Consider the following 18109-nt stretch of genomic DNA (forward strand, 5'->3'; position numbering starts at 1 on the left):
TAGACTCCAGAATGCTTTCCACTTTGCCTTGCTTTTCCTCTGTCTTCCTTCCCCACCCTCCTCTTACATGTTGAGAAGAGGGGTGTGAAGAAAGCTCATAGAAGAGAAAGGACCGGGGAAAACAAAACTCCCCTGAGTTCTCTAGACCACAGCTTCCCAAGTCAAGCTGGGCATCGGTATTGCCTGTGCAGCTTGTTAAAAATGGAGACACCTGGGTCCCCAGACTTTCTGGGGGCCCCAGGAATATGAACTTTGAAAGACCTCTACATGAAAACAACCCAAGTGTCCATCAGCAGATGAATAGATAAAGTTATATCCATGCAATGGAATATTATTCAGCCATAAAAAAGCAGTGGAGTTCTGATACGTGCTGCAGCATGGATGAACCTTGAAAACATGATGCCAAGTGAAATAAACCAGTCACAAAAGGACGAGTATGGTATGATTCCATTTACATGAAATATCTAGAATAGGCAAACTCAGAGATAGAAAGTAGTTGAGAGGTTACCAGGGGCCAGGGGAAGGGAGGGATGAGAGTTAATTGTTTAATGGGTACAGGATTTCCATTTAGGGTGATGAAAAAGTTTTGGAAATATAGTATGATGGTTGCACAACATTGTATATGTATATGTAATTAATGCCATTGGATCATATACTGAAAAATGGTTAAGATGGCAAATTTTATGTTATATATATGTTACTGCAATAAAAAATAAAATAAAACAAATCTCTGCAGCTGGTTTTACTGCATAGCCACGTTCGGAAGGTCTCCTCCATGCCTGGAGCCCTGCTCTTTGGTTTGCTTATAGGAGGAGCCAGTAGCAGCTCCCGTCCTGGGGCTGTCAGCTGTCACAAGCCAGTAGTCCCAGGGGCTCAGAGTGTGGCGGTGGCACAACTTGCTTCAACGTCACAGGCAGCAACCATTAGAGAGGGGAAGGCAGTCAGACCCTCAGAGCAAAGGGGAAGTTGCTGCTCTCCTTGGTGCTCTGGCCTCGTGGATGGTAAGTCATCTATGACTTCTGGGGCTTCTATGGTGCTTGAGGAGGCTGAGGGGAGAAGCTGACCATGGGACCCTTGAAATTGATTGTTTAGTGGCCGTGGATTATTGGGTTTGTTGTTTCTCCACTGTGGCTTAGTCCCGACTCTGTGGTTGGCTCCTCAGGGGTCCAGAGGCCACTCCTCAAATGCCTCTGCTGAAGGATGCATACTTCATATGATCTTCCTTTTGAAAAGATCTTTGATTTGGGGAAAAAGATGCCCAGTTGGAATGGTGAAATCCTTCCCGGCGGCACTAAAAAGATACAGCCTGTCTAAGGGTCTTGGTTTCCTCTGCCAGGTAACCCTTAGAACAAGGGATGTTTACTCTCTTAACTGCAAGACTCACCACCAACTGCGCCTGGAAAAACTAATAAGGACTAATGCCCATGACAGATTTTTGTGCCCCCGAGGTCTCAGATTCCCCCAGGGTTACAGATTTTCCACAAAGCTGTGAGTGAACTTGGCCATGCCTGCTACTTCATCAGCCACCCAGAGGTAGCCTTTTCCTCCCGGTTTTTGTGAGACTTTCTGTGGTCCCTCAAGGAAAGTATCTGCAAGTCCCTTTGTCAACTGTGATTGGTGACTTGCAGTGGAAAGGGAGTGGTGAGTGCTAAAGTTTCTGCTAGTGTGAGAATCTCAAGTGTGCACCTGACTTGGTCTAAATTTGCCAGAATGGAAACATCAGATTTAGGATTTTTATTGGTTAATTTCTTGCCCTGCAGTTTCAGTATTTTTTTCATCTTGCTTCTCTAATGTTAGAAGATACTGGTGTTAGAAGAGAACACTAGAATTTAGGAGGGACCTGACATCTGCTTTACTCTTTCAAAGCCCTTTTGTAGATATTATTTCATTTGGTCCTTGTAACTTCCCTATGAGGCAGGCACTATTATCTCCACTTTAATGATGAGGAAAACGAAGCCCAGGCATTTTTGGCGACTTGCCTGAGGTCCCTCGGCTGCTTTTCCATTACAGCCAGGATGAGGGTGAGGGCCTCCTACCTTGTAATCCCAGGCCTAGTTATTGTCTTATCTAAATACTAGATGGGATCTAGAGCTGATAGGAATTTATTGGGCATCTTTTATTCTCAACGCCCTGCATTAGATTTTGGGATAGAGAGGGAAAAACAGACACAGTCATGGCTTAAATGGTGTTTACATTCTAAACCAGCACTGCCCAAAAGATGTATAATGTAAGCTGTAAATATGAGTCATATGTGAAATTTTTGATTCTCTAGTAGTTGCATTAGAAAAAATAAAAAGAAAGAGGTGAAATTAATTTTAATAATATGGTTTACTTAATCCAGTGTATCTAAACTATTCTTATTTCAACATAAAATCAGTATAAAATTATCAATAAGATATTTTACATTCTGTTTTTTATACTAGTGTTTGAAATCTGTTGTGTATTTTACACTTACAGCACACATTTCAACATGTTCAATAGCCATACTGTTCTCATATTAAACAGTGCAGCTCGAGAGGGAAGCTTACTTTTCAGAGAATTGAAGTCATGTCAATTAATATTTTAGTATTTTAAGTGCCATATGTGTTGAAAATATGCTTATCCTGGTTTCTTCCTACATACATACATTCATTCATTTGTTCATTCATTTGGAAAGTATTGAATGAGCATCTGCCAGGTGCTGGTCCATTGTATAACACCTCTTTCTTTTTTTCTTTTCTTCTTTCACTGTTTCTCTTCCCTGTTGCTTCCCCTTCTTTATCTCTTTCTAGATTATGTCACCTTGTTTAGCTGTGTTCCCAGACTGCCAAGTAGTGTCAGTTAAGACAAAATAAGTTTTGATTAACATTGGGGTTTCTGTCCTTGAAATGAGCAGGTTATCACCTGAACCAATGAGAACGGGCCTCCCGGAGGCCTATGCTATGACAGAATCAAACCAGGTGCTTGTTTGCTCTTCAATAGGTCATGGTTGAGTCATGGCCCAGTTAAATAGATTATTATTATATCCATGCAATGGAATACCATGCAGACTTTCAAAAGAACTAGACAACTCTCTATGTGCTGATATGGAATTTTGCCAAGGTTTATTAAGGGAAAAAAAACCCAAGTATAGAAAAGTGTGCATAGTATAATGTTATTTAGGTATATATTTAACAAGAGCATATATATGTGTGTATAGAGACACACACACATATACTGATATTTGTATAACTTTTTTTCCCTGGAAAGATATACAAGAAACTGTTGATTGTGGTTGGAGAGATGGAGGGCAATTTGAACTTTTTGTTTTAGACATTTTCCCAGTGTTTTACATTTTTTCTACTGTGTTCATATTTTGGTTTCAGTTAGGAATTTTAAAAAGAGAAAAATGATAGAGTCGTGAGAATTTTATGGATCTGGAGGAAGATGTTGGGCTTTCACCCAGCTAATCCAAGTGGGCTGAATTTCAGGTTAAGTTCTTCTGTTTGTGCATACTCCTTGACCTTTTTCCCCAGCGTCATTAGTCTGACTTACTGGGTAAGGGGAAGTGACATGGTATTGGTTTGTGTTATTGCTGTAATGTCTGCACCATCACTCACTTGGTGTGGACAAATGCCTGGTAGGGGGAACAACTACTTATCGTTGAGTCATATGTTGACTCTTGTCAAATTTGGATTGATGTCTTCTCAGGTTACTACAATCTTTGTAGCAATCAGTAAGAGGATATGGGCATGTATTTCATAGACTCTAACTGGTTGTGTCACCTTGGGCAAGTCATTTGACCACCCTGGATGTGTTTTCATCCTCTTTAAGATGCTGAGAGAATACAAGATAACATCTCCGGCCTTTATAGTGGTGAAATTTCGTGATTCCAACTAAATGTGATTTTGCATACCTTGCATTTCATTAGTGGGTCTCAATCCAGTATTTTTCCAGATCCCATTAAGATGTAGTGTATTATTTCAGCTAACAAATTATCCTTCAAACAAAATTTTAAATAGAACTTTGAGTGGCATATTAATAATGGCTTCCTGTTAATGGACATTAGCCTGAGTTCTGTCTTAGGAAAATATATTGTGCCGTTATCTGTATAGGAGTGAAAGAAAGTATGCACTTAACATTCTATACATACTGTTCATTATTGTCTTCGTGTATGTTCTAGTTTGCTAATGCTGCGGAATGCAAAACACCAGAGACGGATTGGCTTTTATAAAAAGGGGGTTTATTTGGCTACACAGTTACAGTCTTAAGGCCATAAAGTGTCCAAGGTAATACATCAGTAATCGGGTACCTTCACTGGAGGATGGCCAATGGTGTCCAGAAAACCTCTGTTAGCTGGGAAGGCACGTGGCTGGCATCTGCTCCAAAGTTCTGGTTTCAAAATGGCTTTCTCCCAGGATGTTCCTCTCTAGCAAGCTTGCTTCTCTTCTAAACATTACTCACAGCTGCACTGAGTTCCTTCTCTTTGAGTCAGCTCATTTATATGGCTCCACTGATCAAGGCCCACCCTGAATGGGTGGGGCCATGCCTCCATGGGAATATCTCATCAGAGTCATCATCCACAGCTGGGTGGGGCACATTCCAAGCAAATCTAATCAGCACCAAAATGTCTGCCCCACAAGACTACATCAAAGATAATGGCGTTTGGGGGACACAATACATTCAAACTGGCACAGTGTATATTTAGTTATGCGGGTTCATAGGAGGATGATGGGGTAAGGGAAAATAGGGGGCAAACATGCATGACAGAATGGGTCTGTTAATTTACCTATCATTGCAGGATGTTTTGACGGCTTTTCAATTTAGTTTCCACCAGCCATTCACATGACTGAAAGTGTGTCTGAAATGGTCCAGGAAATAAGATGATTTATACTGTAAATGACTCTTGATCTACCCTTTGGAGAAATTATTGAAATGATGATGGGCTTGTCATATGGACTTCCTGTTTTAGCCAGTTTGGTAAAATTTAGACTTAAAGAGGGGCGGTTGGTTTCTTGGTCTAAGACACCGAGAAATGAATGAAATCAACAACTGATAAAATTGCATTTTCTTTGGGGGGAAACATTTGGAGACAATTTTATTTTCCCTGTGTTCATGTTTAAAGAAATACTGGTCTCCACTGATAATGTTTTGTGTGCAGAGGTGCCGAGTAAATGGTGGATGGATGGATGGATGGATGGATGGATGGATGGATGGATGTGTGGATGGATAGGTGGATGGATGGGTGCATTCATGGGTTGTTGTCCATCTTCTCTTATTCTTGGGCCCATTTCAGATATCCCAGTTGGATCTCTGGCATACATATCCTACCTAGGGGGTCTGCATTGCTAGTTCTATTTGGATGTGTCAGCCGTTTTCATGGAACAGGTTTCTCTTGGGTCACATAGTGTGTGTCTAAACTGAAAGTCATCAAGTTCATTCAAAGCAAGACAAGCTCTACAGAGTGCACCCTTTCCTCTAGGTCCACACATAAAAATGTACCAGATATGACAACTTGTCTCACAAAAAGAATTGGGTATGCCATTACTGAAGCTTGCTAACAACTGGAATTGATAGTTCCTTGGGGTATGTGGGGGACTATTAGTGGAAGAGATTAAATCGGGTGTGTCCTTTTTTGAAGAAAATCATTACAGTGAAGAAATCTGTTGAGTTTGGAAGAGACCTTCAGAATCGGCTTGGTCATTTTGGAAAATCCTTTTTTATCTGGTTTTATATCTTCTGAATATGTGCATCATGCTTACAAAGTTAGACCCATACTAGGTTTTTATTTAAAAGAATGCTCGTTGGACTTGCTTATTTAGTCTACCAAGTTGCCAGTTTCACAAATAGCCTGCTGGGTCTCTCTAACATCTGATAACACAGGAAATAGAGGAGGAAGGCTGATGATGAAATGAAAATGCTCTCGTTTTAAATTGGACTAAAATAGATTTCCTTTTACACATTTGGCTAATGTTTGAGGCTGTAGCTGTAGTTAAAACATGCAATATAATAGGACTTTCATCGAAACTAGCAGGTAGAATAGTATTAGTGTTAGCTGTTGACTCATTTTCTCGAGCATTTAAAATGTGGGAAAACATTTCTGTTGCAGGATATGGCATTTAGTATTCTAAACGGAGCCAACCTGTCACTTTTTCTGAACCAGATTTTCCCTTTTATTTTCTAAAGTTCTCTGAATATCATTCCTCAAATGCCGGTTTGTTGCCAGAAAAGGTCTTCGACTGTGATTGTAAAGCATTTGTGTGTTAGAGGCTTTTCAGGAGAAAGTAATGCCAAACCAATTGCACAGTAGTTTGACAGCCTACTTGTTTATCTTTATTTTGCAGTCATTTTGAGTTCGGAGTCCCCTAGGTTATAGATGAAACATTGTTTCATCTCCATCCCCTCCAAGGTCCAGTGTGTTTATGTGATTAAAACTTGCCCATACTCTGGAAACAATCTAACTTGAGAGATGCTGTTGGGAAAACTGAAGCAGGGAACCACTGACTCTACAAGATAGAAATACAGAATGTTAACATTAGAAAAGGAACCTTTGGGATCATGTGGCCCAACCCCTTAAGTTTAAATTGAACTAAGTAGGGCTCCAAAACATTTAGATGACTTGCCTGGTGTTGTACAGTTAGTGGCACAGATGAGACTGTTAATTTATGTTTCTGTTCAGCAAATATTTATTGAGTTTTATTGAATGCTTACCATGGGATTGACACTGCAAAGCCCTAGGAAGACTTGACAAAAATGTAGATGCATCCCCTAACTGCACAGAGTTTATAAGTCTATCATCTATGGGGAGAGAGACATTAAACAGCCAGTTGCCTTGTTAATTACCTAATGCCAATAGTGTTCAGTGTTATAAAAGAGAAGTCAGGAAGCTTGGTTATGAAGGAGACCTGAGATATTCTGGGGGCCCCTTTGGTAGTTGCCTACAGCGTCCATTAAGGAAAGAAGGAATTTCCTGAGCATCCATCTTGGAAAAGAGAAGGAAAGGCATGGCTTATAGTTAAGACAAATACTATGCATATGTCTATTTGATAGAAATATTTTCCAGAGCCCAGGCTAACAGTGGCTTTCAGGCAGGGCAGGCATTTCCCCGAGTAGTGATTAGGACTGTCTAAAATTTTAGAGCTTTATTACAACACTCAATTTTTAAAAATGAGCACTATGCTTCTTTCCTTTAGTTTGTATACAGCAGTGATATGGAATATATGTATTGGTACATTCCCAAAATTTGAAAGTTTGATGTTCTAGTTTATCTAAATGGGTGTTGTTTGGAAGGAAGGACTAAAGATAAGTTGAAAATTAATAAGGATCAATATAAAATCCTGCTCAGGGGTCCAAGAAAATAATTGAACAATTGCAGAAGAACAGGATTAAGGGACATATATTTTAACAGTAATATTTCTAAGAAGATCTGAAGGCAAGCTAAACACGAGTCAACAGAGCAAGGTCACCTCTAAAAAAATAAATGCCACGTGACATTTTATGAACAGAGGTATTGGTGTCTAGAGAAAAGATTTCTGCTCTACCCTGCATTGTAGAACTGTTCACCATTTCAGTGGGAGGCTTGCTGGCTAGAGAACATGCAGATATGCATCCATCCATCCTCTCATTCGTTCACTTACTCACTTTGTTTATTGTCCCTTTGATAGAATGTAAGTCTCAGGAGAATGGGGACTTTGTGCACTGATATATCCCCAGTGCCTAGAACAGTGCTTGACACATAGCAGGGCTTTACCCTATCAGATGAGAAATGGTTGAAAGAAATTAGCTTGTCTAGAGAAGAAAAGATTTAATGAAGCCATAGATGCTGTTTTCAGATTTTTGAAGGCCTGTTGTCTGGAAAAGCAGAGGGGCTAGGCCTTTTCTGTGTTTCTGCAGTGGACAGGGCAAGGAGCAATTGATTAAAGTTGCAACAATGGCAGCAATGCAATTTAGGAGGCCCTCATAATCTGAGGACAACTGATCCCAGGAAAAATTCACTTAAAGTGGATGCACTTAAGGAGGAGTTTAAATTTCATAGTAAATACTGAAAAAAAAAAAAAATTGATTGGAATTTTATTTTGAAAAATAAAATTTTAAACTAAGAAAATAAATTTATTTTATCATATTAACACAGTTAACATATATCAACACATAAAATTTGCCATTTCAACCATTTTTAAGTGTAAAATTCAGACATTAATTACATTCACAATATTGTGCAACCATCACCACCATCCATTACCAAAACTTTTTCATCACCTCATAACTGCTGATGGACACATGGGTTGCTTCCACCTTTTGACTATTGTGACTAATTATTTGCTAATTCTTAAATAACACAAAGAGTGAATCAACTGTTGCTTGGTTTTATGCAGAAAGGATTGGGTATATTTTTCTGACAAAATTTTATGCTAGCATAATATATCCCTTTTTTAAAAAAAAACTTCTTTTGACTTTTTTAAAAACAATTTTATTGAAATATAATCTACAGCATATTTGACTTTTACAGTCTTTTCAAGGCCTTCTTTTTAAGCATTATGTAATCCTGCTAGACTTTTTTGATTATTGGGTAGCATCACTGTGATTTTTCTCCTGTCCAATTGGTAATCTCTCCAACTGAAAGCGACTTTATCTGTCCCTTCTAGCCTAGAGACATTGTAAATTAAAAACCTGGGCCATGTTGCTTTATACTATTTTCCTCCAGTTTCTTTCCTAATAATAGTAATAATGATGGCTACGGCAGCAAGAACTATCACTGATTATATAGAGTATTTACAGTGTGCCGAATGCTGGGCTAAACACTTTATAGTGATAATCTTATTTAATCTTAACCTGCAAGACAGATACTATTATCTCCATTTTGCAGATGAGGCATAGAAACACTGAGTTCCTTTCAAAAGGCATCTAGGGGTCAAGTAGGAAAGCCGGGTTTGCTGCCCCTGGTCTTGACCACTATGCCCCATGGCTTTTCAACACCTTTTTGTTTCCAGTCCCTTTTTTACAATGTCTGGATCAAGTGTTCTCAAAGTGTGATCCTCAGGATACCTGCATCAGAACTATATATATTTTGAACTCCATATTTTTGTAAGTATTCATGTTCCTGGGATGTACCGTTTTCCTCTGTGCACAAAAGGTCTGTGTGGAATGGACTGTGAATATTTTTTAAGCAAGTACCGTGAATGATTCTGAACAGCACTAAAGGTTAAGAACCACTGGTTTAGAGCTTTAAAGAGAAGGTTGGAGAGGGAACCAGATCTTGAAACACCTCATATTTTTCTAAGCAGCTTAGATTTTGCTCCGAAGGCAATGTGAGGCACTGAAGAGTCTAAAGTCAGGATGTGACATGATCAGAATGGATTTCCAGAAAGTTCAGTCAGTGGCCGTGTGGAGGCTGGGCTGGAGGCCGGAGACTGGACAGGGGGCTACTGCATCCTTTCAGGGTGGAGGTGATGTGAGCCTGAGGCGAGCAGAGGCTGTGGGAATGGAGAGGAGGGGACACTTTTGAAGGGTGCAGAGCAGGCAGAATCAAGCAGGACTTGGTGATTGGTTGTGGGACAGAGGGAAAGGAAGCAGCCAACTGGGGGAGTTCAGTACATAACAGTAAAAGATGCCTTCTGTGGGACTGCCAGGCATGTGGAATTCAGACAATAAGAAAGCGATTGAAAGCTTCTTGGAGCAGATGGCACTGAAATAGTGAACTGGATTTTTTTTTTTTTAATATAACAGCTTTATTAAGATGTAATTCACAAGCCCCCAAATCCAGAGGCAGTAGCCTCTTCAAGAACATCAACTAGATGCATCCCCTTTTCCCATAATGTTGACACCCCTTCTTAACATAACAAGCTAGGATGGTCACTGCCTAGACATCCCTGAAGATTGGGGAAGTGATTAAACTAGAGGAAGGGGTAGCAACAGACAAGATGGAATTTAACAAAGGATTATGAATACTGAATCTTTATACAATTTTCTTTTTCTTAGTTGCTAGGGTACTAGAATAGCTAGAAGGAAATAATTGAAATGTTGGAACTGTAAAACATAGCATCCTTTGAAATTTGTTCTGTAGCTTCTTGTTAAATTGTAATTTGAAAGCTATACCTTTTTGTATATATGTTATATTTCATAACAAGGAAATAACTGAAACCATGGTACTATAACTCATAACAGCTTTGGAAATTTCCTATATATCTACTTGTTAAATTATACTTTGAAAGCTATTACCTTTTTGTATATATGTTATATTTCATAATAAGGAAATAACAAACTGTGGAATTGTAACCTATAATTTTTTTTCCTTCTATAAAAAGGATTTATTAGGTTACAAATTTGTATTTCTAAGCATCAACAAGCAATATGCTCTCGAACTACTGATTAAATTGCACTTAGAAAGTTATCACTACTATGTATATATGTTATATTCGACAATAAAAAATATGATTAAAAAAGATGTAATTCACATACTGTCCAATTCACCCATTTAAAGTGTACAATTCAGTGGTTTCTAGTATGTTCACCAAGTTGTGCAACCATCACCGCCATCAACTTTAGAACATTTTCATCACCCCCAAAAGAAATCCGATACTCATTACCAGTCACTCTCCATTTCTCCTTATTCCCACCCCACCTGCCCCTGCCCCAAGCCCTAGGAAGCCACCAAACCACTTTCTGTCTCCTTTTGCAAATCAGGGAAGCACATAAAAAAGTAGACTTGTCTACTCTGGTCACTTCATATAAACTGAATCATAACATAATTGTTCTATATGTCTGGCTTTTATCACTTAGCATAGTATTTTCAGAGTTCATTTATCTTGTTGCATGTATAAATACATCCTTCCCTTTTATAGCTGAATAATATTACATTGTAAGCATATAAGTGGGTTGGATGTTAACAGCATTGGTGGGAGTGAGAGGGAAAGACATCCCAGAACCATAGAACTCCAAGGAAGAGGCCTGAGAAGTGGTCTGAGAGGGAGAGAGGGAAAAAAAAAAGTTTGTAAAGATAAATTTGAGCCAGTGGGAGAAGGGCCTTGAACATCAGGTTGGGGAGCCTTGCCCATCTCATCTCAGCGGGTTTTTATTGGTTGGGGTGGTGGTTTGTCCAACATGACATTTGGAGAGTTTGTTTCAGCTCAGCTAAAGGGCTTACCCTAGTTCTTGAGGCAGCTTTTCTCCAAATGTCAGTTGAAGATAGAGCTAAACGTATAAAGGTGCTACTTAAATGAGAAATGGAACCCATATTACACCCAGATTTTCTGATAAAATATTATAGTAAATTTCCACAGGCTCATGAATATTTTACTGAGATAGCATCAAGTGCTGAGTACCTCTGACATCTTTACCCTTTGATTCTTATCGCCAACCCCCTTTACCATTAGTATTTATGCACCATGGAGATCTCAGGCTGTGTGTTTGCCTTGTCTCCAGTGCAGGGGGGAGATGCTGGTTGGCTAGAAGGGGAACGACCCTGACATGCAGTGCTGCCTGTTGAATAAACAGCGGAAACCCCAAGGTTTAAGGGGGGATTGTTTGTCCCTACATCTGCAATAACTATCTGCCACATAAACATACAGTTTAAGAGAAAACAGTGTGCTTGCTTTGCAAAGGTTTGTTACAGACACTTTTCCTATCCCCACTCCACCTCCTTGCCAATAGATTTCTTCCAAACCACCACAGTGAATATTCCCCTCTTACTTCCTTCCCAACCACTGCTTTACCCAGACACCTCTCCCAGCTCAGGCTTCAGGATAAATCAGGGACAGGGATGGGGGCTAGAGGAGATGCATATGCTTAAAATGCCCATCAGAGAGAAAGTTGGGTCTTGTTTTTATATGCTTTCCTGATTTGCAAAGGGAGTTGGTGCATAAAACCTTTAATGCTGGCTTAGGGCGGTTAGGGCCTGAATGAATGGTGACTAAGGGATTGGAAAGCAAAGGGGTATGTACAATAGATTTTGAAGGGAGACTTAATGGGATTAGAGAGAAATAGGAGTCTAGAAGCAGATAAAATATTGGACAGAGGTGACTGGAAGACCGATGTCATTGGGAGGTATGGTGACCTGTTGGGGAAGCCAGGTTGGGCATTTACTCTAAAGGCCCTGATCTTCGAGTGGTGATGCTGCAATGCAAAGTAAATGCAGGGTGGACATTTGGAAGTGTGGGACTGAAACTGAGAACCTGGGCCTGGACAGATGGATTTGTCCCTTTATTCACTATTTCTCGAACACCTGCCATGACCAGGCTCTGTGCTGTGGATGCAAAATCAAAGAAGACTCCGGCTGTTTGTGGAAAGGAGGGGATCTTACTCAGAGGCCTCTAATAGAGATAGAGATCAGATTCCAAAACACAGAGGAGAAGTGGAGTGTTTGAGGCAGTGGCTTTCAACAGGAGAGCCGGGACATACCTATCTATATCCCCTCACCCTTCATAGGGCAGAGTGGGCCAATTTTGGTTCCATGGTTTACCCTTATTTTTGCTACAAATGTTTATCAGCAGAGTTGGTTGTGGTTTGTGTTCTTGATGTTGTATGTCTCCTCTGGCATTTAAGAGAGTGTGGTCAGGGGTTTAACAGTCTGGTCCAATGGCTGCACAATGCTGGGGATGACAGGTGAATAGTGTAAAAACTGGTTGCTTTTATGTACAGTGTGAAATGCTATCGCATTCTTAAGAGGCCAGGGGAAGCACTGGCCCAACTCCCTTCTCTTTAACAATTCTAGTACCCTGGGTTTCTTTTCCCGGGACTTCTGCAGAACTCATTTGTAGGACTTCCACAGGTAACACTCAATTATATAACCCCTTTCCAAATTTCAATTTGGTTCACCCGTTAGAGCATAAGACTTTGGGCATAGGCCCTATGTTTCATGATTCTGTAGGTTTCTCCATTGTGCCTCACACAGTCTGGACAAACAGATCTTAGTAAATGCTGCTCAGTTGGATGACTGTTCGGTTGAGGCATTGTAGCGCAGATATTTTAGTTACTTTGCAGATGAAGCAGCTTTGGAACAGAGTGATTAAATTACTCTCCCATTAGAATCACAGTCATTATCTGTCACAAATGTGCATTGACTGCCTACATCCTGAATTGTTGAAAAAAATGCTTTTGGAACATTAATAATCTAAATAAGGATTCAAATGCAGTTTCACATTTACTTCACATAATCCTGCTGCCCTCCCATTAATATATATTTATTAAACACCCACTCAGTGAATTGAGTGCAGGCTTGGTGCCATATGAGATGCTGGAGAGGGATTACAGATACTGTAGGAAACAGGGCCTGCTGTCAGGAATCCTCTTAAGCTAAGCGGGCACATGGGCATTTGTCTGCTACTGGCCCAGTTTCAGCATCTGGGACTGATGCTCAACAGGATGGGTACACATTTCATCTTTGCGGGTCTAGCCATGGCCTGACTTGTGTTGTCAGAAACAGCTGCCCAGTTCCCTACTGCTGCATTGGGTCAAAACTCGGGCATAGAGAGGGCAGTGAAAGGGCGCCAGGTACAAAGAAAATCAGGTGGCCGAGGCAGTAAATCTAATTTTGGGGTCAGGCAGGCCAGGGTTCTAGGCCAGGCTCCGGTAACTGGCAGTGGTTCTGGGTCAAGGCTCTCTGCATCTCTTTGAGGCTCCATTTGATTATCTGTAAAATGGGGTGAAAATGCCCACCTCACAGGGCCTTCTTGGAATATAAATGAGATGATGAGTGGAACCACATCCACATCCCCCCCAACCCCACCACCTCCTTCACCCAGGCTTGTGCCTGCTCCTCCTCCGGCATCTGTCCACTGGTCCTGTTCCCTCCGTTCCACTCTCATAGCTCCTGGTTTGGCTTTTAGCCCTGATCGTTTTTTAATAAGGAAATTGTAATCTTTTGATCAGCTTTTATTTTAGGGTAATCTTTTAATTCTTTAAGTTTTGGAGATCTTTTTTAAAATTATAAAAGTAATACGTGCTTGTTATAAAAAAATTCTAACAATCAGAAGTCTATAGAGAAAAAAGTGAAAATATTCATCAGTTTTCCCCAATCCTCACTACTCTTCTCCATAGAGATAACTAACATTAACAGACCTTTTTTTTGTATTTATAAAACACACACAGGCATTTTTTTTCACTCTAAATGGAATCATTGTGTACATATTGTTCTGCAGCCTGACTTTTTTTCAATTAATTGGCCCTTTTCTGTGAATTTATAAAATGCACACATGGGAAATTTATGCAATTAAATGAATTGCTGCATGTATTTTGTTTTGCAGCTTGCTTTTTATCTTAGCTCATAGACAACTGTCTTCTAATTTGTCTCCTTGCTTCAATCTCATACCTGTCCAGCCCTTCTTCCACCAAGCTCCCAGAATGATTTTCCTAAAACCCACAGGGTAAAGTCCTGATTCCTTACTATGACAGTTCAAAGCTCTCCATCATCTGACTTCTCCAATTTTATAGATTTTTTTTATGTTAGAAAAACACACAAAACCTGTGTACACCCTCAATGTACACAACAGGTACCTGTGGAGCTCCTGGGATTGTGTGCATTTGTGGGGCCCTCTAGACCCCAGCTTCCTCATGCTCCTCATTTTCCTTCTCTGTTCCCCAACCCCATCTGCTCTCCTACTCTGTATTCTATCTTAGGGCATGCTGACCTCTCTTGAGATCAGCCTCAAAATGTCAGAGATGAATATAAGTCTTCTCAATTTCTCTTTATTCATTATGGGCTTGCAACCCAATACTTTTTTTGGGGGAGGGGGGAGCTTTTTGTTATTTTTCTCTCCTGGAGGAAATGAGTTTCATAATGTTGTTAACTTTTTGATGATGTGTCCTGAATAGATTTTGCAGGTGCTAAGGTATCTCTCTTGGACATGGAGATTTGGAGAGCCAGTTTGTGCTCACTCTTTCTGGTTCTCTGTCTTCTTCATGGTGAACATGGTAGGCATTCTGCTACTGTAGACCTTTTGTCTTTACTTTGGAGTTATTGTTATGTTTAGATCTCCATGACTCTGAAAGATGGTGAGGCTCTTGACAACTGTGTAGCATTTAGCTGGGTTGTCCATGTCTAGATGGCATCTGATACATAGTAAATGCTCAATTAAGTATTTAATAACTTCATCCTTGGAATGCTTGGGCAAGTGTGACAGTTCCCTTTGAGGTGGGTGATAAAGAGGAGATGCATTTTTTCCTTTTGCAGGACATATGAGGCCCATCATTTGCCAGCTGTCAACCCAGCCATGGAAGAGGCACCCAGACAGTAGGCTAATGATGGTCAGTATCCTTTCTTGCCAACCACAGCTTGGCTTCCTCTGCTTCTCCTAGCTGCATGGACCAGAACAATTAAGTCCCAGAATCAGAGAATTTTGGGGTACTCTCTTTGGTTAGTTCACACCAGTGATTGGTTTGTACATCTTGAGTTTGGCAACTACTGGGACGACCACCTAAAAACCACACTGGGATCATTTTATATTCAACAATGGTCATCTAAGAAACTCTGAAAAAAAAGTCAAGTCATAATTCACAAGCTGAATTTTGTGGCTTTTGTGGATATATTTATGTGTATTTTTCAAAAGCAGTAAGTGCACAACCCTCAGATATTCAAAATGACATTCTTTGCTTCTGTTGACCTCAAAAGCCACACATCAGCATCATTACCAGGAGACTGTGTTGGGAGATTGCCATCTCCCTACTGATATTTAAGAAAACCAAAGCCAACTAAACAAACAAAAAACTAAGAACTCTACTGTTGGTTGCAAGACATATATTTGTTAGGCTCTTCAATTCTTGCAAAAGGATTTCAAACTTATCCTCAGCTTGACTCGTTGTAATTGGCAGCATGGAGTATCTATCAGAGGATATCACTTCCAATGCTTTGATCTCTGATTTTAGTCATATTAAGGTCTTCCATTTTTTATACTTCTCGGTGCATGCTTTTTTTTTTCTCCAGTATGGAATGTGTTTGGTCAGCTTTTATCTTTTCCAGTGATTTGGAAGTACCCATTCTGTATTCAATTCTTCTAATCATGCCTCTAAGTTTTTCTTAAGATAGATGATACAGGGTGTGCCGGTTTGAGTGTATTGTGTCCCCCAAATGCCATTATCTTTGTGGTTTTGTGTGGGGCAGGCATTTTGGTGATGGTTGGATTTGCTTGGAATGTGCCCCACCCAGCTGTGGGCAATGATTCTGATGAGATGTTCTCATGGAGGCGTGGCCCCACCTATTCGGGGTGGGCCTTGATCGGTGGAGCTACATAAATGAGCTGACTTGGGGGGAGAAAAGGGAGTGCAGCTGGGAGTGATGTTTTGAAGAGAAGCAAGCTTGCTGGAGAGGAACATCCTGGGAGAAAGCCGTTTTGAGGCCGGAGCTTTGGAGCAGATGCCAGCTGCCTTCCTAGCTAACAGAGGTTTTCCGGAGGCCAAGCTTGCTAGAGAGGAGCGTCCTGGGAGAAAGCCGTTTTGAGGCCGGAGCTATGGAGCAGACGCCGGCTGCCTTCCCAGCTAGCAGAGGTTTTCCAGATGCCATTGGCCATCCTCAGGTGAAGGTGCCCAGTTGCTGATGTGTTGCCTTGGACGCTTTGTGGCCTTAAGACTGTAACTGTGTAGTGAAATAAACCCCCGTTTTATAAAAGCCTATCTATCTCTGGTGTTTTGCATTCTGCAGCATTAGCAAACTAAGACACAGGGTCATTGGCCTTTTCATGCACTAGGATTTTCTTTCGGATTATTCTACACATTCTCCTCACTAACTCAGTACCATATATTGCCCTTCACCCTGGCACAGTAGGCTGCCTTGTACAGTGGCACAGATTGTACAGTGTAGCCATGCCTGCTCCTAGACCAGAGTTCATTAATGGATTAAGGCACATTTTCTCATTGAGCTGGGACTTGACCTCAGCACTCACAGGGCTCTGGAAACCTACTATCATTCCACTGGAGTTGGCACTTGAGATGAAACCAGCATCCCATTTTTTGCTCTAGCACTTTCCCCACGTGTGTTATCTCACTTGATATGTAAGATTTTTCACATCTAGGTATATAAGATAATTTGGAAACTATTTGGAAGTATTCCCCTTTCCCCCACCCCTTACTCACTTTGAGTAACTAGCTATGTCAGTGAGCTTGAATGGAAGGGAATGACTGAGTACCTTCAAGAACTGCCTTTCCTTGTTCACAAACCTTGACTGTTAGGGGTATTTGGAGGGTCTTCATGATTTGGGGTTGAAACTGGGAGAAAGTCAAGGCATTTTCAGAAATTTGTAAATAACTGTCCTCAAGTGAGGTTTACTAGGTCTTAGTAATACAAATATGTTATCAAGTCATTAGTCCAGTTCTTATGTCCAGACTGGTGCCATTAAAAGTGGCACAGTGATGTGACTTGCATCACCTTCTCTATATAGACACACCTTGAGTGTTTTTTTTCAGGGAAAATGGGTTGATGTCTCCCTGACATTCTGGCATAAAATATCTGCCATACTGTTCAATTACAAAAGTAATGGTCTTGAGGTCTTGGGTGAGGTCTCACTCATCTTTATTAGACTCAGCTCTCAGCATAATGGTGGCATCCAGTGCTCAATAAAATTTGATGAAAGGATAAATGAGTGATTGGAGTATCACTATATATGGGTTTGGCTTTGAAAAAACAAGATCAAATTATTTAGCTTACGGAAAATGGCTTAATTTCTTTGGCTCAATTTGTGGTACAACTAAATTGCCATATTTCTGTGGCTGTAAGTAGCAAGAGAATGAGATGTATAGAAGTGATGAGATGGGTGCTCATTAATTTGTTGGTGGATTAGTGTCATAAGTAGATTATTTTTGTCTTAGTAAAATTTCTGAAAGGTGTCTTTTCTTATCTCTTTCTGAATCTGAATTACATTTCCAATATTTGCAAATATCTGGGGGTCCTTGAGTGGCATTATACTCATAAAAAAAGGAAAAAGATCTCTTGGGTGGGGATATATCCCTTTATTTCTAGCTTACTCTCCATTACCTTTGCATACTCACCACATAGTCTTGAGTCACATTCACAACTGAATAGCTTTTCTTCAGCTAATTGGTGAATCCTAGAAATTTCAAGAGATTTGCCAAGTGCACATGGATAGAGAACCTGGTTTTCTATCTATCTGTTTTTTATTTTTTAAACATGATGCAAACTATCCTTGAAATTAGCAAAATTTTCTGCCCT

At 40.4% G+C, this 18109-nt stretch overlaps 1 protein-coding gene across 3 annotated transcripts in view; it reads left to right on the forward strand.

Annotated features, from left to right (window-relative positions):
* The window catches only part of PIK3AP1 (phosphoinositide-3-kinase adaptor protein 1), a 114553-nt gene that overhangs the window by 13705 nt on the left and 82739 nt on the right, over positions 1-18109 (forward strand). The window contains exon 1 of one of the 3 annotated variants that reach the window (XM_037805402.1): positions 570-1001. The exons of the other annotated variants lie outside the window; for them this stretch is intronic. Coding sequence (XP_037661330.1) covers positions 776-1001 — 226 coding nt within the window. The 5' untranslated portion in view covers positions 570-775. Of the gene's footprint in view, positions 1-569; positions 1002-18109 lie in introns of those variants that run through there. 3 annotated transcript variants of the gene reach the window in all.

Source organism: Choloepus didactylus, chromosome 15, assembly GCF_015220235.1.
Source record: "Choloepus didactylus isolate mChoDid1 chromosome 15, mChoDid1.pri, whole genome shotgun sequence".
In the NCBI taxonomy this organism is placed as follows: domain Eukaryota; kingdom Metazoa; phylum Chordata; class Mammalia; order Pilosa; family Megalonychidae; genus Choloepus; species Choloepus didactylus.